The 21,522-nt window shown below is 41.0% G+C and overlaps 2 protein-coding genes across 7 annotated transcripts in view; one reads left to right on the forward strand and one right to left on the reverse strand.

The window, feature by feature from the left end:
- unc5a (unc-5 netrin receptor A) overlaps nucleotides 1-4,767 on the forward strand; it is a 127,697-nt gene extending 122,930 nt beyond the window's left edge. For all 4 annotated transcript variants that reach the window (XM_071457963.1, XM_071457964.1, XM_071457965.1 and 1 more), the window contains one exon: nucleotides 806-4,767. In XM_071457963.1, the coding sequence (XP_071314064.1) occupies nucleotides 806-971 (166 nt within the window). In that variant the 3' untranslated portion in view covers nucleotides 972-4,767. The remainder of the gene's footprint in view (nucleotides 1-805) is intronic.
- A 620-nt stretch (nucleotides 4,768-5,387) lies between these two features.
- The window catches only part of pdlim7 (PDZ and LIM domain 7), a 32,273-nt gene continuing 16,138 nt past the window's right edge, over nucleotides 5,388-21,522 (reverse strand). For 2 of the 3 annotated variants that reach the window (XM_071457967.1, XM_071457968.1), the window contains exons 5-11: nucleotides 20,854-21,050; nucleotides 10,981-11,033; nucleotides 10,462-10,708; nucleotides 9,716-9,896; nucleotides 9,442-9,562; nucleotides 7,014-7,129; nucleotides 5,388-6,675 (exon numbers count right to left, since the gene is read on the reverse strand). In XM_071457967.1, the coding sequence (XP_071314068.1) occupies nucleotides 6,589-6,675; nucleotides 7,014-7,129; nucleotides 9,442-9,562; nucleotides 9,716-9,896; nucleotides 10,462-10,708; nucleotides 10,981-11,033; nucleotides 20,854-21,050 (1,002 nt within the window). In that variant the 3' untranslated portion in view covers nucleotides 5,388-6,588. Of the gene's footprint in view, nucleotides 6,676-7,013; nucleotides 7,130-9,441; nucleotides 9,563-9,715; nucleotides 9,897-10,461; nucleotides 10,709-10,980; nucleotides 11,034-14,374; nucleotides 15,099-16,060; nucleotides 16,098-16,489; nucleotides 16,645-17,248; nucleotides 17,291-17,719; nucleotides 17,737-20,853; nucleotides 21,051-21,522 lie in introns of those variants that run through there. The other variant, XM_071457969.1, reaches the window with a different exon arrangement.

Raw genomic sequence — 21,522 nt, forward strand, 5'->3', positions numbered from 1 at the left:
GTAATGGACTCTGTCTGACCTTTCTCAAGGTGAAAAGGACTCAGCTGCGTTTTGGGCTTCCTGTCCCACCCCCTCCCACCCGGCAAAAACACTCACGCAGCACCACAGTCCCCCTTTGTGCCAAGTGTTTATCCTGTTCTCTCTCTTTTTTTTTTTCTTTTTTTTTTCCTTAATGTCATGTGGTCTGTGTAACAGTTAAGACCCCAGACATTTGAAGAACAGAAAAAAGCCATTAAATCAAACAAGCATCTTCGGGTACCGTGGAGATCAGGTCCCACTCAACATCAAATATACAGCTGGCTGGGGCCACTGCTTTGTTGTCATTGATTGGGTTTGATCATAAAGGTTCCTGCTCCTAAAATGGGAAAGGTCACTTCCGACTTAGCTGTGAAAGTCCATATAGGATTTACTATATGGGATTTAGGGCCAATTTCAACATCAAATAAAGAGGAATGAGGCTTATGCTGTTCAGCTTCAAATGAAAATTGCCAGAGATTCTGTATTTGATGGCAGCCTGAAGAGCTCGAGTGTGTTCTTTATACCTTTCATCATTTTTTTACTTAGTGCTCCAACACAGCATATCAGGATGTAGCAATATAACACAATAAAACCTGACATTGACAGAGTTACAAGAAGCAGCAGCACAATAAAATACTGGCTGAAAAGGTTTTCCTAAGACTGTGTTGGCAGAGAGAAAATGAGAGACTGTCCGTCCTGATGTGTGCACATTGCTTGATTTAATAAAAATGTTTCATTGTTCTCTCACTGTTGTTTTTGTGTTCTCCTCCCTTCCTCCTCTCTGCAGACACATGAGTTTCTTTGCATCCAAAGCGAGCCCAACCTCTGTGATCCTGGACCTGTGGGAGGCACAACATTTCCACAGCGGCAACATCAACCAGCTGGCCACGGTCATGGCTGACATTGGCAAACAGGAAGCCATGATATTCCTGGTCTCTGATGGCGAGTGCTAACCCAGAAAAAGGGGAGAGACTGATGTAGAGGAAAAAGTACACAAAACAACAACAACAATAACCACAACACAAATGGAAAAAAAAACAACAATAATCACAGCAGGAATGGAAGAGCAGAGCTGTCCCAGTGTCCCTCATCTTCACTTCAGAAGATAGAAAAGGGTTTATGTAGGATTGAGTCCCTTTTTCCCTTCGATCACAGTCTAAATCTTTCAATGACAGACCAACTGAGGGAGAAGGTAGAGTTAAGGTGTGTGGGGAAATGTATTCATGAACTCAGCCAATGAAAATACCCTTTATTTTCCATCAAAGATTGAAGTTAAATTAGTCCACACCCTGGTTCCACCACATTAAATTAACTTCATGCCTTTTATACAAATAAGCCTTTTGTGGCGAACAAGGAGCAATATGCAAACATAATGCTATTACTAATGTCCAATATTGCAAATTCAAAGAATAATTTTTGAACTTAAGTTATGTATTAAATATTAAATAAAAGGGATGTGACAAAAGGTGCCAGACATTTCAGGTTCAAGAGAACATGCGACATATGCAATTGGCAGGTTCGTTATATGACATTATCTCTCACTGAACACATTTTCAACAAGGTCATCAGGGTCTGTCAGCGCCCCCCCTCCCGTCCACTCCCCAAAGCCCCACTCGTGCTGCATAGATGGACGTCTCCTGTGTGTCATTATCTGTTTCTTTTAACACACACTCTCACACAGGCGGCTTGTAGCACATCCTGGACTTACAGGTTTCAAACAGATTGTATGTCAGAGCCCCCGAAAAACCCCCGTCTCATCTTTTTTGTGTGTGTTTTTTTTAGTCCAGCCGGTAACACTACTGTGAATGTAACATCTTGACATCTTGATTCAGCGAGACGCTTCGCAGCTTTCCTGCTTCTAAATCGATATATGTGGGGTTTGGGTTGTTTGAACTTTTTTTAAGGGAGGAGTGAGTAATATCTTCACTAAAGTCATACTACAGAAGCCATGTCTATTTAAAGCCTGTGATTTTGATCCGTCCAGTTCTCCAGTTGTTCATTGTGGCATTTGTCTGTTTCAAATCCCACAGCTAATGAAGGAGCCATAGGGCCGAAAGGCGTTCCAGCTGTATATATGTGAACACTGAATGTCGTCAAAACTCATTTCTAAAATTACATTTTCCCCCTTGATTACATTAATTCTGTGGCAGAGAAGATGTTAAACATAAAAACATGGCCACAAGGGTTATTGTCCTATATGAATAATGCAAAGCACTTTCCCACAAAAAATCTGACAGCAAATTCCTCAAGATCTTTACTCACGTGGAGAGGGTAATTGTGCAGCTTTGTTTTCAGAATTCATAAAGCAATGGTGGTGGGAATTTTATATTTGCGGTGTGGTAAATAGTATTTCCACATCAGAGAAATGCTTGCCTCTCACAGAAAGTTAAGAGTGGCTTATTCATACTGTCACGCCTCTGCTCACAAAAGATGCTTTGAAAGGTTTTTGGGTTTTTTTTTTGTCATTTCTAGCCAGCATGAAAAAAATGATCCAGTAGATTCATGCAACAAACAATAAACTGCAACTACACATTTGCTTATTTTCATATTTTGCTAATTTGCACCAATTCACACAGTTATTGCTTTTTTTTATTATTATTATTATTATTTTTTTTTATTAATGGACCTGTCAAGTCAACATAAACGCAGAGTATCTTTGAAGTCCACTGATTCAGTAATTATACTTTGAAAAGGTGTCAGCAATCCCAGATTAGCCATAGTTCTCTTCTCCGTCTGCCTCAGGGTTGCATGTGAAGTTGTCTGTTAAAAGTTGTAAAGAGAGCCCCTCTCATTGAATCCCCTCACCCCCCCACCAGCTCCTGTGGCTTCAACCTTTAACACTGACTGGAGCCTCTTTTATGATTGTCAGATATTTGGAATGTACATTTATGTTTCCTTGCAGTAGGGGGAAAGTATGTCTTTCTTTTATTTCCTTCGTCAAGTCTGAGAAGTTCCTTTGTTTTGTTTTTTTATAAGGCATCTGAGCACCTGTTAACTCCTTAAGCTTCTCTGTCATCACACTAAACACGCCTCCTCTCCACCACTGACGCTTTTTACAAATTCATTTGATGTAGAGATGCCATGAAATAAAATGTTACCCTTTTTTTTTTTTTTAAATGAATATTACAAAACCCTTGAATCAAGCCCCTTTCAGATGAAACGGTGATACCACCTTAAATGAATCTTTTCATGTTGAAATGGATCATCGTCACATGTAATATGTAAATACTTTTTCTATACCAGCCGTGTGCTGTCACTTTGCATACTGTATATCAGCAGAATTGGTAACCAAAGTTTTCTGAATATCATTTGAGGCCACTACATCCTCATGTTGTTTCAGCGTTGTTTTACTTGCAGCTAGTATAGAACAAGCCAGTCATTGCTGTCTCTTCTGAACTGCGGACTTATTAGTCTGAATCATTAATTTATTATTCATATCCTCACTTGTGTTTTTGAGGCAGATTATCGCTGTTTGTTCAAGCAGTAATACGTGTTGGTTAATTTTATCACTTTGTAAAGAAATGTAAATTATATTTTAATATAAAGCCAAAAAAAGACACTTAACTGGCGCAGCATTTGTCAAGTCTAAACCGTGACGTGTTTGCCTATATACTGTTCTTTGGCGATCTAGCAGTGAAGACTTTTTGCAGTGTTAAGGGTTTAGAGACTGTTTTACAGGAGTTTCTATACATGTTTTGTTTGTCCTTACATTGCATTCGTCTGTCTGATTATTTCTCCAGCTGAAAGCATTTAAGTACAGGGTGGAAACAGTCACTCGTGCTCAGTGAATCACTACACTGGGACTGTGTGGAGGCTAATTGGAGAAAGAGGACATCAGTTCCTGGACACTGACAAGCCAGTGTTGACACAGCATGTTTAGATGAGCCATGGCAGTTGTACAGTCAGACTGTGTGTGAAATTTTATCACCCCTGTCATTGTCTTGGATGTGTTGTCTAAGCACATTTCAGTAATGTAATTCACCAGCCGCCAGGATGTTCAGCATCTATCTTCACATCTAACTTGTCCAACAAATCTGCAGTTACTGTGTGTGTGTGTGTGTGTGTATGTGTGTGATGAATACAGTTCCCTACATGATGAAATCTGGGCCTGATAGTTCTGTGTAAGACTTGTGTCGGTAACATACATGATTTGTTCAAGGGTTTCAATTCACCCCTGTGGTATGGGGGAAAATTGTCACATCTCCCAACTGTACTTTTTGTGTCGCTCATTACTATTCAGTGTCAAGGACGTGCGTGTTAGTGAGTGTGTTTGTGTGTGAGAGCAGGTGTGTTGGTTCCTCCCCGTCGCTCTGACTGAAGTTTTCTTTTTGAAATAAGAATAGACTTCTGTACTTGTGAATGGTTTTTCTATTTAGTTCCTCGATTCAATGTTCCTTGCCTTTCTGCAAGTCAAAAATGCTGTATTTATTACATGCCACAGCGCTTATGCAATTGTATAATCCTTTTATTGTTTTTGTTTGTTTGTTTTTTAACCTTTTGTGTTCCTTATCGTCAATGTAAATTGTTGTCAAAACTTTTGTGGCAATGGAAAAACTTCTGCTAAGGGAGATTTTCTGTACTTTTTGGACAATGATATGGATTTGTGGGTAGAATTTTGGAAATTCGTTTCTAAGTGCTTTCAAGTATTTACTTGGCCTTATGTATATATATATCTATCTATGACATTTCAGAAAGGTATGTATAGTAATTCAACCTGAAATTGTTGTAAATAAATTATATATTGTTAAATCAAGGACTGGATCTTTTGCTTGAAAAATTTTATAGTTGTTTAACAATTAATTTTCATAGGGCTAATCCTAAATGTAATGCCAAATATGCAACTCTGAGGACAAAATTAATAATGTGACACTTTAGGAAAAACAATTATTTGCTGAATTTGATGAAAATATTGATTATTTCTGCAATATGCACACAGCAAGAGCAGAACCGCTGTTTACCGGACCTAAATATGGACGTGTGATCACGCAATAACAAGTGGTCACGGGCTGAAAGCCGTGAATAAAAATCTAGTAAGTGAATTTGAGTTTACAATATTTCATCACAAACATGTCTTCCCAAAGTAAAGAAAGAATCTCCATGCTCAAGAAAATTCTGTTTCCTTCTCACATTATTTTATTTTGGTCCCCAATCCCCAATCCCCAATCCCCAATCCCCAGACTGGGAACCACTCTTGGTAATAAGGCAAATAAGTAAAAAGCACTTAAATCAGATGACTTCAGTGATTAAATAGCTACTGTAATCACTGATATACTCGTGTCTACAAGTTAAATGAATTATTTCTTTCTACATCTACAGCATGTATATACTGAAGAGGTTCACTGAGGTCTAAGGGTCAAACTTGTTTATAAAAAAAAGGCTCTCAATGTGCTCACAATGCAAAAATAAGAGCAAAATACGTTAGAAAGTCTATTGTCCTGTAGTTGGGGCGCAGGTGTTGGTAAGATGGCCAGAACCTGAGTCGACAGAAAATCCTACAGATGGGTTCATTTCCAAGAAGCACTTCAGCCCACAGAGTTCTGCCCCAGCACACTGCAATACTAAATCTTTTTATTTGAAACATCCAGCAACTAGGAAAACAACACTTACAGGCCCATTCTGAAGCAATATAAATACATATTCAACAATGGCTTGAAAGTAAGAAATAAGTAAGGAATAATCACAATATCATAGTAACATGAGGGAAACAAACACTTGAGGACTTTTTTTCCCCTTTATATTAAAAAAAAAAGTCCTATAAATGATGACCATTTCAAAGCTTTGACAAATCTCTTAGGAGTGTGGAAGATTTAAAAACAATTATAGCACTTTCTCCAACACTCACACATGTGACTGTTAAAACTGGATCAATTAAGGATTTTTACATAACTCAAAATTACAGTTATTACCCGCAGTATGTGCTCTGATTTTCCGGAGCTAAAGTGATAAGTTAAGCAGTTAGTGCTTCTGTGGAGAGGTCCAGTCAAGCAGGAATGGGATGCCCCCCTCCTTTTCTGCTTGACTGGACCCCCATTATGTTAACAGCCACTGCGGTGAGAGTCAGTGAGTGAGCCAGGGTCCTGAATGGGGCCACCACTCCTCCACACTTAGTGCAGGAGTAGTAATGGATCATTACCGCAATGTGACACCATTAGAGGCTCAGTGGCTCCTCCAACTTGGAAGATACTGACTTGATCTTACTTCAGACTGAACAAGGGTGAGATTAGTAGAACTATCATCAAATCTGCATGAACTACAGCTGCATCTTTTATTTCCAATCTATAAATGACTTAGTAGTCAACAAGTTATATATGTGACATGATATGAAATAATTCCTTGACTACTTCCAGTTACACAACTCAGCATTTGGTATTACAGGCAGTAACATTCGAATTGTCCTAACAGCACAGTAAGGTGTGAAGCTGCACAACAGAAAAATAGACTGCGTTTAACTAGGTGTGTGGTTGGCGAAGAGGAGGTGTAGAGTGTGTGCGAGAGTGCCAGAGGGTGGAGAGGGGTAAAGAGGAGGGAGAGAGAGATGTGTCTCTTCCTCTGAAGATGAAGCTTGATCTCTCAGACTGGAGCAAAAGCATGGCCTTTGCACAGGGGCTTATCCTTCTTGGAGTAGAACGTCTTCCCCTCCAGGTTGATTTGGCAGAGCTTTAAAGATGAAAGGAGACAGACAGACAGAGACAGACAGATTTAGAAACCAGGGCAGAGGAGCTATCAGTCCTCAACATTGCCAGTATGAATCTACAGAGTTTTCTACTAGCCAGAGTATATTATTTACTTGACAGCATTTACTTCCAGGTTTCTTCACAAAATGAGAGAGAGATGGAGATAGACTGCAGGTGACAGGTAAGAAGAGAGAGACAGAGGGCAGAGCTCGGGGTCCAGAGATGGAGGCAGATTTTCAGGCGGCATTGTGCTGGGACAGCCAGAAGAGATGGGGCAATGAGAGAGCACCACAGAGAGCCATATCAATCAAAATGACTTACAGCACAGACAAAGCACGTATCGTGCCAGCTGTAGCCCAAGGCCTCCAGAAACCGATCCCCGGCATCAATCTTAAAGTCACAGCCATGACATTTGGTGCCAAACATCTTCTCGTAGTCTGGGGAGAGAGAACGGTGATAGGAACAGATGTGGTGAGCGGCAGAGATACTGCATTCGAGATAACCATTAGACTAAAATAATAAATTCAAAAGAGCTTTTATCATCCTGGAGATCAGGTCAAGCATCCTCCATGGCCTCCGCAATCACCATATGTAAACATCACTTAACACTTACAGGATGTTCTGGAGCACCGAGTGTGAAATAGGTTTTCACCTCTTTCATCTTTTAAAAAGAACTGGAGGCTTCTCCTCTTGAAAATGAGCAATATGCAACCACACATGCAAAAACACACACACTTGTCTTACAGTTGTTATGAGGACACACTGACAAAATGCATTCCCTAGCCCCTTACCCTAACTGTGACCATCACAGATAAATGCCCAACCCCTGATTCTCACCTGAACTCTAAACAGCCTTTTAAAGTTGTGAGGATCGTTCTTAATGTCGTCATAACGATGGTTTCAAACCAAACCAAAACACACACACATACACATTCACATCCTTAAGGACTGAAATGACTCCTCCTCATGTGATAACTTTACATTATTTTGTCCGCTTACTGTACACGGTGCCTTTCCGGAGTGTAACGGTAGGATTAGGATGAGGGGAAATTGCTCCAGATACTTAACTGGATTTGCCAGTCTCTTTCATCACAGGGACTCTGGGTAAAGTGTCAGGTTATAATGCTGCTTCTCAAGAGTGAGTGGGTGAGAGCTGTACAATCCCTGAAAGATGCTGAGGCAGCAGAATGTTTATCAGAGCTAAAGGCATTAGTCAGAGTATGAGTACTCAGGTTCTGGCTTTTCCTCTGATAAAGCAGCGATCCACGTCAGAGCCTCAGTGGTGAGCGAGAAGCACGCTGCCCCGCTAAATCATTTACAGCATAATAGAAGAGCACACACCATTCATAAAATCCAATAGAGAAATGTATGAAGTAAACTGGAGCTAAATAGATTACAGCAGATGAAAACATCACACTTTATGATTGACTGTGGAACGCGCCAAGAGATTCATGATGTAGGCCCATGCCAAACCCCACAGCAATAATACAACAATGCCGTTTGTTTTACAAATAGTTTGATTAAAAAGAAAAAAGAAAATGACTCGAGCTAAGCTGAGGAGGAGGGGGGCTGCACTGAGGGTTTTTGGGTTGTTTTTTTTTTTTTTTCAAAAGAAATAACTTGATCACAAAATGCACTCTGCAAAACCTCTAAATCATCCAGTGGCTGCGGTTTTTCTGTGTTTGTACTTCAGCATCTGCTATGTAGCCTGCACTGCAGTGTACTTAGCTATGCATCCATTTAAAGTAAAAAGATATGACATCTTTCATCAAACAAGCTCAATCACAAACCTAATGCTGTGTGGCAGGATGTCAGTCCCCCCCCTGCGCTCATTCATGTACTTAGGGCCCAGTGCAGATTCACGATAAATAAAGACTCGACCCATGCAATCCATGTGCAGAATTACAGGGGGTCTTACATGGGTTGAGACGTTCACAGCTGGCAGTGGAACTAATCAATCTTCACACTGAGATCTGAGCACGCTTTCCTACGCTGATGTTTCATATTACCGTTAAATACTGCCTGCCTTTAATTCAGGTTTAGGATTCAATTTTCTATTAAAACTACTGTTTCTGTGGGCGTCTCTGTGGTGGTTACTGCTGCTGCTGCTGTTACTAACCACCAAGTTTTTCTTCAATTTTTCGTCCAGAAACCACATACATGTGATGTTTCCTTTCATTTCCAGCAGCGGATTTTTCACCATGGTGATTCCTTTTCTCTCCTTTATGAAGCCTCAGGAATGTGGGACAGGAAACGTCTTATTATTAAGTATGAATGAGAGAAAGAGACCTTGAGTGAAAACGCATTCAAACTAAACATTCACAGGTTGTTTATTTAGCAACACTAATTAAAAAATATCCTCATGTCTTTACTTTGTGTTATTACTGTTGTTGTTGTTGTTGTTGTATTGTTGCATTTGACAGTTTGCAGGTTCTTACTGTGTTTGAGCAGACTGAATACATATTTATCAACTTCATTTTAATGTAGAAGCACATCTTACCAAGTGTATCACTGGTATCATCTCCAGTATTGTAGTGGATCTGGGTGCAAATAATTGATGTTTTTGTGTCCTTAGACTATGACACCAGTGAACTAGTCTGTACGGTCTGCCACAGAGGGCACACACACACACAGATACACAGATTAAAACCTCTACTGCAGTTTTTCTTTTAAGATTGTTTTCTCTCTTTTTGTACTTAGGTAATAAGTTAGTAAGACAGCTCAGGTGCAGTATATGTTAACTGCTCACCTCTCTCACAGTAGGGTTCGCCCTCCTCCATGTAAAAAGCTTGGTTCCTGATGGGAGTCTTGCAGGCTGCACACTTGAAACACTGGACATGGTAGGTCATCTTCAGGGCATGCATGATTTCCTGACGAGGGGAGAAAAGGTTGTTTCACTATAGCCAGTGTTGCTGGAGCACAGTGGAGGTACAGCCAGCTCTCTATATACCCTGTATGCTTTAGTGTAAATGTCTCTCCCTTGTTTCTAGGACTGTGTTTTGGCACGATGAAGCAGCTCTTACCCCTGTGATCTTCTTTTTGCACTTGGCACAGTGAGGAGCGTATCGGTTATCGTGGCACTTGGTACAGTAGACAGACCCTCTCTCCTCGAAGAAGCCCCCCTCGTCCAGGACCGCCTTACACTGTGAACACGTAAACTCCTCCGGGTGCCAAGAACGGCCCAGCGCGACCAGGTACCGACCCCTGGAAGACACACGCACACATTAAGAACACATCAGAGGTAGTATTAAAATCTGCTAAACAGTTTTCTACTTTAGGAGGAGGGGGGATCTCAGACAGCCGCAGGGCAAACATCAGCTCCAGCAAAGGCACACATGAGTAACAACACACACCAGTACCACAAGTACATTTCTTCCTTTGGGAACAAAAACTGGATACCTTTTTATTTCTACTGGTGACTTTGTACCTTCATTTGCTGGAAAACAAATATTATCTTTGCTCTTAATAGTGACCAGAATAAGAACTAAGACTCTGTTATCTGTGAAATGCGTGAAATGAGATTGAAATTATTTCAAAGTCAGCATAATGCTCGTCTCCAGTGATAACATGATGTCTCCAAACTAATTCATTAAGCTGACTGACTTTATTTGCTGCAGACATACAGTCAGTACCATTGTGTATATTAACCGTTGTTAATGATGTGTCATTTTTCTAACAGGACTTTGAAAGGCGCAAACATTGAGCCCATTTTATTCCTGCAAAATGAATTGATCAAACTGTCAGCAGAGACGGGGCTGTGCAGCATCACCTGATGATTTTGTTGCAGGCGCCGCACACTGGGGTCCTCCCGCTGTCCTCCGGTGCCTGCTGCGCTGCCTGCAGGATGGAACTGCGGTTCTGCATGGGTGTCGGCTGCACTGGCTGCTGGTGCTGGGTTACCACGGTGCTGGTCTTGTCTGGGCGAAAGCGGTCAGCAAAATTGGGGTCAGTGACCCACGGTGGTCGAGAGGAGGGACCTGAACTCCCTGCTGCTGCTGCACCACCAGTCTTGGAGCCTGAGCCAGAAAAAACCGAGGTGATTTATTTTGGAATACCAGCACTTAAAGTATTTGGCTGTGACATAATTTATATGACTTAATCATGTCCCACACTGGGGACATTTTTATGTAATATACATGCTCCCTCCAGATGTCTGTTGTGACAGTTTTGTGTGTCATGTTGCTGCTGCCGATGCTCACGTATTGACAGTTAATAAGAATCTATTAGCACAACCTCTCCTGGATGCTGCTGGGCTTCTTTTTACGCATCAGCAGGAGCAGAAACTCACCATCTGGTTTATCTGCTGCCTGGGCCTTGGCAGGTGAGGGAGTTGGCTCAAGGCTGTGGGGAGAAAATGACTAATTAGTAAAGGTACACATCTCTCTCGTACACACACACACACACACACACACACACCCTCTCGGTAACCATGGTTACTGTTCAATGAATGAACTTCATGTTTGATATCAGCAGCCGTGGCTGTCTCCATCACGTTGCGCCACAGATTACCTTCTGTGTGAACGATCATTAGCATCATCATCATTAATATTAAACAGTATCAACAGGGTGGTAAGACAGACGAGTTGAGTGTGGTAGATTCAGTTGAATGTTAAGGAGAATACACTGTAATGGAATTTTCTCCAGAAGAAATGAAGCATTTGCGTCTGAAGTCCATTTTACCAGATTATACAAAAGTCAATCACGTAACGCAAATAATCAACGGTGAACACCAGATACCACTCTGTGCATTGAATAAAGTTATTTCGGCCCTGCACTGAAATTGCTCAAGAGCTGCTACTGTAATGTGAGCGATAAGACACATCGCCACGGATGGACTGATGTCACTCACAGGCAAAGTTAGAAACGGAGAAACTCATCAGAAGCGTTGTACTGTCAGATTTGGATGCAGAAGAGCTTCGCTTCAAGACTGCATGTGCAGAAGTGTTGAAGTAAAGAGTTGTTTCTACATTTCAAAGTTCTGTTACCCGCAGCAAGCGTCACTATATTCAGAAAATCTTCAAACCATGACTGAGACGGAAAAACAACTTCTGAGCCAAGACAGTGAGCTCTGGAGACATCTTATCTGGGGAAAAAATATAACACTGCCTTAGGCATCTATCATGTTTACATCATCAACTGTGCCATCTACAATACGCTAATGAAAGATGATGAAATCATTTCTCATTTGCAAAGAAAAAGAGGAAGATGTGAAATGAATTACCCTGCAACGGCCTTATTCTATAGCATCGCCTGTATCAGGTTAAGTCTGCCTATCAATTATACTCCTTATGTATTCATACAACTAAACACAGGAAGTTACAGAGGCAGGAGAAGTTATAGAAATACAGCTGGGAGCTATCTAGCAAGTAGAAGAATAAAATCAGTCTGCTATTTTCCAAACAGCATACTCTGAATAATAAAGCACATTAAATCCCTTTGCAATAGCAATAAAATGGTTGCAGGGCTGGTGACAGAGAGAGGAAGTTAAATCTTCCAAATTAAGAAGAGTAAAACCCCCTGCCAGGAGATTTTTGGTAAGAAACTACAGCAAAACAGAGTGAGAGGCAGAATGAAGTCTGGATGAGAAGGATCTCTGGTAGCCGGGTCAAACGAAGGACAGAACAAACCTCTTTCAGTCTCTTTGACTCGCAGGGCCTGGGTCAGCTGCCCTCTACCCCACACGCTGGCAAGCCTAATCTCTGGAACCCCAACTAACAGCTCACAAAACAACATCCTGGTCAACGCTGCCGCCCCAGCTACACACCCTTGGCATGCTGCCCTACATGACAACAGGCCAGTGGCACTGACTTCTCACACACCTTCGAGGGGTTTGTTTGGCTGCATCCGACTCTGGTGAAGGTTGCAGGTGCAAATTGGAGTACATCCTCTACAGCAGCTTATTCCCTCCAGGAGCAGCCTGGGTCATGTTTCCTTGACATTTTCACTGCTTTCAACACCCTCCTCCCCCCGTCTGCTCAGCCAGAGGCTCAGTGTGCTGCAGATGCACAAGTCCTGAATCAAAGAGTGTGCAGACAGGAGGGGGTTTTTGCCTTCGACATAGAGTTTTGGACATGCTGCAGAGCAGCACCCCATGGAACGGTTCCTTGACATTTCCTGTTCACTCTTTACACCTGTGATTTCAGATTCACCTATGTTTTTTTTCCTGCTTGTTTGTTTTTTTTTGTGGCTTCCTCTCCTGTGGGATGCATCGAACTGAGCAATGAGGAGTTTGTTGGCAGCTCAACACCCAATAGAGAAAGGAGCAGGATTTGATTTCAGATGGAGCAAGAAGCCACTGACATATGTCAAACTTGTGACGAGGCAAAGGTGATGCAGCTCTAGGAGAACCTGAATGTGTCAGTTGGCAAAATGTCATACAAGAGCAGAGAGAGCCTGCATTTCTACATACTGCTCTACATTTTCAATTAAGAAGCACTTAAGGTTTTTCCTTTTTAAATACAAGACACAAAGAAAACTAAAGAAAACTACAGTTTTGCAAATTATCTATAACATGTAGGCTGTGAAAAGGAATATTTTTCACATTTTTTTCTTTGTTTCCTGTTCCTGCTGAAATTTCTCCACATGGTGTGATGGCTGACTCATGCTAATGTGTCAGATTATTAAGCGTGTGACGAGGCTGCTTTGTTTTCTAATTTTGAATACACTTATTGTGACAGAACAGATTTCAACTAGTTTTGCCTCTTAAGGCATTAATGTGGTTATATTACCGATTATCATTTAGTTACCAATGACCATATCATAGCTTAACCTTAATACCCATTTTTATGGAATCGACTTATTTCTTTAAAATAGAAACATCTCTTTCAGTCTAGAAAATGTATCACTTCTTAAAACTTTGTGAAGCAGAGCAACTCTCAGTCACTCCCATAGCTCACACTGTTTCAGTTGGTTTCCTGTTTCACCTGCCAAGTTTCTGTTCACATGGTTCTATCTCACTGCCATTAGGAAATATCACCTTGTAACAAGCAACCATCACACATTTTTCTTCTGGCCACCTAAAGGTAAAAGTACATGTTGTACCTTGTCCACAGACCAGCTTTCTGAATAGTTTGCAGTTGTCTTTTTCCCTTCTTGCACATCTAAATCTGGTTAATACCTGAGCATCAAAACTATCGATCTCAGCTTAGGTCCTTCCTCCCTGATAAATAGCAGAAACTCCTCAGCTGAACTCTTAAATATGATCACATTGGCCTTTTCATTAGCTTTTAAATTCTCTTGGATATTTTTATTTCAGGCAATTGCAACAGACTGCATTAGCATTAGCATAAAGGCTGCATTTCCTCACTGTGCACCTCTTTATGAATGTGCATTACTTTTTGTGTGTGTGTGTGTGTGTGTGTGTGTGTGTGTGTGTGTGTGTGTGTGTGTGTGTGTTTGCTCATTTGTTGTGACTACACAACAAGAGGCAATAAGAGGAAACCTTGAACCCTGATCTTTGAGAAGACACCCCATTAATTCAGAAGTGTATGAATACTGAGAAAACCCTGCTTCTACATGATCATTTTGGTTCAGCACAACAAGTAAATAAAGAAATTGTTGTGACTCATCTGGAGAAAGAGAGGAAGTAAGAGCTGGGAATTAAGAGATGGGTCCTTTTAGGCTTAAACAGTGAACAATAAAGAAAAGAAACACACAAAGAAGAAAGGACAGAGAAGCAGAAGTTTCTTTTTTTCCAGATGTTTTATATTTTTGATGACAGCAGAAAAAAAAGTACAGATTTATCTTCCTTTTCTTTCTTAATGGTTGGAGAAGTCTACAAGATGAGGGGGTCACAAATGAAAACTCTAAAGAATGAGGAACTAAATAAATGGAAGCAGGCAGAGACAGAGAGTGAGAGAGAGACAGACAGATCAAAGGAGGGTCTGAACTTCACAATCAAAGAAGAAGAAGAACGAACAGAAAAGCGCTTCCCACTGCTGAGACCCCCCTTCCCAGCTTCCCACTCGTTTACTCCAAGTAACGCAGTGTGAAATGGAAAATAGGGCTACAGACACAGTGGTCCACAGTGTTGTCAACAATCATCAAGTCAAAAATTCAGAGGGAGATCTTACACTTAGGCTCAGTATGCAAGGTTCCACTTTGGGCTTTGTCATCTAGGCTACGTTTCTTCTATTTTTGCTTTTCTTTATTTCCCCAAACTTCTTTTTCACCCCATCTGAGAGGTGAATTTGTTAACTGCCATTGGACGGTCGGCTATCTTCGTCGTCTTTGTCACGTAGTCGTTGCGGTGTGGCTATCGCTAGCAGGCTCTGGCTGGGCTCTGCATCCCATGGCGTCTGGGATGTCGCTCAGGATTTGATATTGAGGGCGCGAGCAGACCTGTCGTGGTGCCAATCCCTCAGACGGGCATAGCGGGGACTCTGAATCTCAGTGAGGAACTTTTCCCTGACCACAGGCAACAGAGATATGAAACAGAGATAGACAGGAAGGAAATAGATTGTAGGGGAGAGAATAAAAAAAATAAATAAAAAATTTAAAAAAAAAGAACATGAGAGCAGAAAGTGATGCAGAAAAAGGTGAAAAAGCAGCAGAGGAATAAAACAGGTGAAACAGCAAAGACAGACAAAAAGACATGACAGGTTTGGAAGGTAAATTATAAACTGAATTTAAGAAGTAGTTTGACAGTTTCAAAGATACATGTATTCACTTTCTTACCGAGAGTTACATGAGGGGATTGACTCACATATCTGTTTGTACTGAGATAAACTAATTAGCTTCATATTTAACAAAGACTGGAAACAGCTGTAGCTTCATATTTAACAAAGACTGGAAACAGCTAGCCTGGCTCGTTCCAAAAGTAACAAATCTGCCTCCCAGCACCTCTTAAGTTAAATTAATTAACATATTATATCTTGTTTGTTTAATCCGTGGAAAAACTAAAGTGTAAAAATGACACATTGTGGTTTTACAGAGGATTATGTGCCAGATTATTTCTTGGTGGGAGGGCACAGTCCTTTCCAGGAATTTAATGTGCTCAGCCAAGAAGTCTGACTCAGACAGATGCAGGTCAGTGGATTTTGTTATAGACAGAGCCAGGCTAGCTGTTTCCCCCCGTTTCAAGCTGTTATACTAAGCTAACAGGCAAGAAAGCAAATGAGCAAAAATGTAAATTTTCTGTTAAAAAGCAATTAGTAAATTATGCCATGGAGCAGATTCTTGTACTAATGATACAATGCATGTACAAATCACACCACAGATGCCAGTGTTTGAAGAAGCGAAACTTCAACAAAGGCAGTTTTGGAAGTTGAGATATTATTCAAAATGATTGCCAAGCTGAAGCTTCCACACACAAGGGCACAAACACAAACACTTGTGACTGTTCAAACCAATGACACTCAGGTTTTTACCTGGACCTCTTCATGTTTTCATCATCCGGGTCCTGCACTGAGAGATCCAGGAGAGACACACACATCAGCATGCCTGACCGATAACGCTGACACACACCTACTGTCGCCTTTTGACAGACAAATAGCCAGTTGAGCACATCCCAACCCCGACATGATAAACAATAATATTATATTGTAGATGTGCAGTTGATTTGTCAGACTGGTTACAGTCATGTAAAAAGATGCATCGCCGTCACTGAAGACAGCAGCCACCTGACAGCTCAGGACTCTCCACAGCTGAAAAATGGACACCCTCGTCATCCACCTCTCCTGGTTCACTCACACCACTGTCATTCTCACTATGATCACGTCACATCAACTGTTCAGTCATAGGCTTCCTGCTACACCACCCTCTCTGTTGTCACTCCTCAGGCCTCAGTCCTGACTTACTGAAGTCGGTGCCTGTGAGCTGGGCCAGGATACGGAAGGAGCGTGACTGTGTGGTGCCGGTGCGGGGCTGCCAGTCCTCGGTGTCCTGGATCAGTCTCTTCTTGCTGCGGTCGTTGGGGATAAAACAGGGCACGTTCTCCACCCTGAGGCCGTGCCTGCACGTACACACACCCAGCAGCAGCACACAGCAGGCCCGGTTAACACAATCCCATCAAGGGACTACCCACTAACACCAACCCAGCTAATCAGGTGACCTTAAAAATAGAGGACATCCTGAACAGATCATGCAATACTTAAGATGAATGATCAGTATGACAGTCACGCACTAACCGAGCTAATGGGTACCCATTACTGAGATTTCTCATGGGCACACTGTAGACTCATAAACGGACATTACCACATTAGAAATCATATTTATAACTGTCATTAGAATCAAGGGGAGGAAAGCTGTCAGACGACAGTACCTAGCCTTGTTTGTAGAAGAATCTTACAACATATTAAAGCTTTGATTCTGCTAAACAACTACAGATGCAGCACAAAAAATGCTTTTCATTACAAAGATATTTTTTCCACACAGCATGCATTCATCAAAAAGCGAGTAGAGGATGAAAGATGAATGTTATTAATGACCTGGAATCTTTGTTCTGTAAACCCAATCTGAATCTACACGAGAGCATCAGCATCATTCTCTCATCATTATTAGCCTGGCCATAATAACCAAGAAGCCGACAAACCAGCCTGCATGCAGCTGCCCCTTACTTGGATTCTAGGTACATATCATCAAAGTAAGTAGCTTCACCCCTGTAGAGCAGACCAAAGATCAACAAAGACAGATTGTATTAAGTTAACAAAGGAAAGGCAAAGACAAAGAATAGAGGGGGACTAAATAATTAGGGAGAGATTTCATTAGACATAATACGAATATATGTGTAATTCTGGCCTATGTATCAATTACACCTGTCAAATATAACGAGTTTGTAACTGGTGAATTAATGGGAAATGGTGAGATGGATTCTAACAGAGCAGCGGTTCTCAACCCGAGGGTCGGCCCACAAAGCTCTGCAACAAAGCTACACACTGCTTTGTTTCAAGAAATCATGAGACAAAAAGGTTGTGAAACACTGTTAAAGGATGGGAATTATTGTATATGAGTGTGAATGACAAATTGAAGGCAAACAAGCAATTATCATATTTTACTGAACCGTAAATGAAAAAAAGAAATATACTAACTTGTCAAGAGTTTCCATCTGCGGAGTTAAAAGAAAAGAGGGAAACAAAAGAGAAAGAAAGAAGACAGAGTTCAGCTTCAGGTTAAAGGAGAGACAGAACATGTCAATGTATGACAGAGGTTTTATACAACAGAAAACCAAAAATACTGCAGGATGCAAAAAAACATGCAAGAGGTGACACGAGACATGCTGTTATTGTCAACAGGCTCTGTTAGAGAAAGATGGCATTGTTTGCTTGTCAAATCATCCATTGTCACCCTGACCCAAAATGACTCCCTAAATTTGGCACAAAACCTTTGCCATTCCGCTCCTCTCCCCCATGTGCACAAATGCTTTTCAGTGTTATGTAAATGCCTCTGCTTTCGCCAAAAAAAACAGCCTTGCCTAATTTCTGTGTCCCTGCAGTTAGTGTAATTTTTCATTGTGTTCTCATACACCGCCTACAACCACAAATGCCACAGCAGTGACCTATTACCATGTCGGAGTAAGCTCTGCAAAAACAACATCAGACAAAACCTGTTTCAAGACGACTGGCCGGGACACATTAGACGTACGCTGTTTGCATCGAACCGTTCACTGTCTGAAGAAATCCAACAATGTCTTCATCAAACTGGGCTGACACTTGTAATTAGGCTCTATTCTTTTCAAAGGTGGCTGGACGAACGCGTCTGGGCCGTCGGCAGAGAAACTTCACAAGCATGTGAAGCCTCTCTGGAGTAAACAAGTAAGGCTGCTTAAATAATCCAGCGCCAAGGCAGTAAAGAGTGTGTGCGAAGTCAGCAGAATTTATGAGAGAGGCTAAATACAGCAACAGACCACATCTCGCCAATAGCTGCAGTCAGACCACCACCATGACCCAAATTACAGGAACCGGACTGGCCTATCCTTAAAGACCATTTCATGCCATACTGTCAGTTTCAGGATCATTTAAATTATATCTGGATTCTTTCCTGGAGTTCTTGTTAAATCTGAAAACTTAGTGGTAAAATAAAAACTGGAGAACACTGCCATTTATCTTTTTGTAATTATAGTAGCAAGAGTTTGGTCATGGGAACGTTAACTTCATTTTAATACACAGCAGAAATGATTAGAGCTTTAAAAACTAGGATCACAGCCTCAAGGTTGTATGCCTCCACCAACCAGTCCAGTTGAAGTTTATATACATGTTTGTAGTTATGGCAAAAAACATGTTTTGTGTAGTTACAGTGACCAGTTACCTTTGACCGGTGACCAGCAAAATCTGTTCATCTGTGAGTCCAGGTGAATTTGAAGCAAATTTGGAAAATTCCCTCAGGGCATTTCTGACATATCACCTTCACAAGAATGGGACAGATGGACAGACGGACTAACCTGAAAACATATTGCCTCAGGCAATAGCTGCAGCCGGCATTGAGGCAAAAGAATCAGCTTTGAAACCAAGCTAATGTTTTGTTTTTTTTTTTGTTTTTTTTTTTAATTTACGGCCAAAAGCTAAGAATCCAAATTCATCAATGCTGTTTTCAAGGGTAACTTCTAGCAACTGCATCAGAGATTCACTTTTCTAACAAAACATATCAAATATTTACTTAAGGGACTACACATGTCAAGGGCTCTCTCTCTCCTGGAGCCAGTAAAACATAATATCACCTTTTGGCCCATAAAATCTATTTAATTGATAATTTAGTTCCTACCCTGGTTAAACACAGTAAAAAAATATGCACCATGATCAAGATTTTCCATCATTATTACTCTGTAACTATCTGCACAGCCCTGTCATTTCTGCAGCACCGACAGATTCATGGCAGTAGTCTAAACAAATAAAAGTCCAAAATAAATTAGTTTCTAGTGAGATCATCATTAAGTTACTTATTTTTAAGCATAACGCAAGAGATATAATTAAATTTATCATTGGAGGTTTGGACTTATGTAGGGATGCTACATATAAAGAAAAACTGAAGTCACAACGAGAGCTCCATGAAAAACAACACAGCCTTTAAAAGCTGAAAAATTATTTTTGTCCAAAGTTTACTCCAGAGAGTTCAAAACTATTTTCATGGATTTTAAAATTCTGCCATTTATACAAGATACAACAGATAATCACAGCCTGTAAATAACAAAACTGTTAAAATAGCAAGTCACCTGTAGATTGTTTTGCAGGAAATAAGAAAGACTGTTACTTCTCTCTCTCTCTCTCTCTCTCTCTCTCTCTCTCTCTCTCTCTCTCTCTCTCTCTCTCTCTCTCTCTCTCTCTCTCTCTCTCTCTCTCTCTCTCTCTCTCTCTCTCTCTCTCTCTCTCTCTCTCTCTCTCTCTCTCTCTCTCTCTCTCTCTCTCTCTCTCTCTCTCTCTCTCTCTCTCACACACACACACAACAAGGGAAAAAACTATATTTACTAAAATAAATCATAACATCTGCAGCCATTAAAAAAAAACCCCAACACATCTGGAGAAAAAGTAAAATGGATTTAACAAGATCATAAAACTGTGAGCGATTATTGACACATCCCTCACTAATCTCTGTAAAAACTGTTTTTCTTCCGATAAATTCCACTGTAGAGGTCTTTCAGCTGGAGGAAGCCAGCCTGAACTGCATGTCAGCTACATATTCCCTCTTCTCCTAACAAAGTGTTTGCTTTCATCTGTCTGAGCCAAAATATGATAAAAAGGTCACACAATCATTCATTTGAATCTATTATGACAAAAGCCCTCCTCCTTTTTGCCTAAACTATTCTGTGGCCATGAGTCTCTCATGACACCATCTATAATGGTAGGCTACTATTACTGCTGGTGTGTTTACCAATAGCATAAGTTTATACAAAAGTCATCACATTCTTGCCATCTTGTGTGCTAAATTACTGTCAGAAAGTGTAAATCTTTAAGTAAATCTCAGCAGTGAGTCAGCAAACATTTTAGATGTTTGTTCTTTATTCTTCTTCTCTGTTCTTTTCTATAATGTTTCTTAAAACCTGTGTCATAGTTTAGATGATATGCTGTAGTAGTGATTGAGGTAAAGTTTTAACATAATGCAGTCTGGAAGTCCCTAAGGAGTTATTTTCTCTGAAATGTAAAACCAAAATAATGAAACGTCAAGATCACCATTAAAACCACATCAGTCACATTGTGGTTCCAAAGGTAATAGTGTTTATTTATCCACCTACCCATTCTGTGGCTGCTGCATACTGGCACGGCCCTGTGAGCGCGGAGTATTAAGTTTAGGCGAGTAGGCAACAGGTTTTATAGCAGGTCCTGAGTTGGCACTACCACCACCTGCTGTAAATGGCCTCGCCATCTTGTTAATGGTTGTGCTGGGGGCAAAGGAGTACTTTGGCTGTACAGAAGCCGGAGCAAGTGAGTCCTACGAGGGTGTGAAAGAGGGAGACAATGCAGCACAGTGCACAACATGCAGTTACACATTTCTGACACACAGTAAAAGTTCCTTCTGCTGTTGCACAATCCCAAGCTTTATGTTAAGAAAGCTTCCCATGCAGCCCAATATTTCCTCATAGCAAATGATTACTCAATGCTGCAGGAGCAGCTCTGTCAAAGCCTGCAGGCTTTTCTCCTCTGAGCACAGAAGAAGTGCTTAAGAAGTGTGAACACAGCCATTTTATTTGTGTTGGCAGTCAGCCAAGGACTGGCCAAAGTAATCTGCTACTGCTGCTAAAATGGAAATGCTCAAAGTGAGGAATTGTCATATTTGACTGACATGTCACACTAATGAGATTCCTCACTGAGCATTATGCATGGACTGCAAAAGAACACCTACTAAAAAGGAACATTGACTTTGTATGAGTATTATGTCCCAGCTGCTTCACTAAAACAGTGTG

The sequence above is a fragment of the Trachinotus anak genome, unplaced genomic scaffold, assembly GCF_046630095.1.
Source record: "Trachinotus anak isolate AG129_WGS33_773 ecotype Australia unplaced genomic scaffold, CSIRO_AGI_Tana_v1 ptg000021l, whole genome shotgun sequence".
NCBI lineage: Eukaryota > Metazoa > Chordata > Actinopteri > Carangiformes > Carangidae > Trachinotus > Trachinotus anak.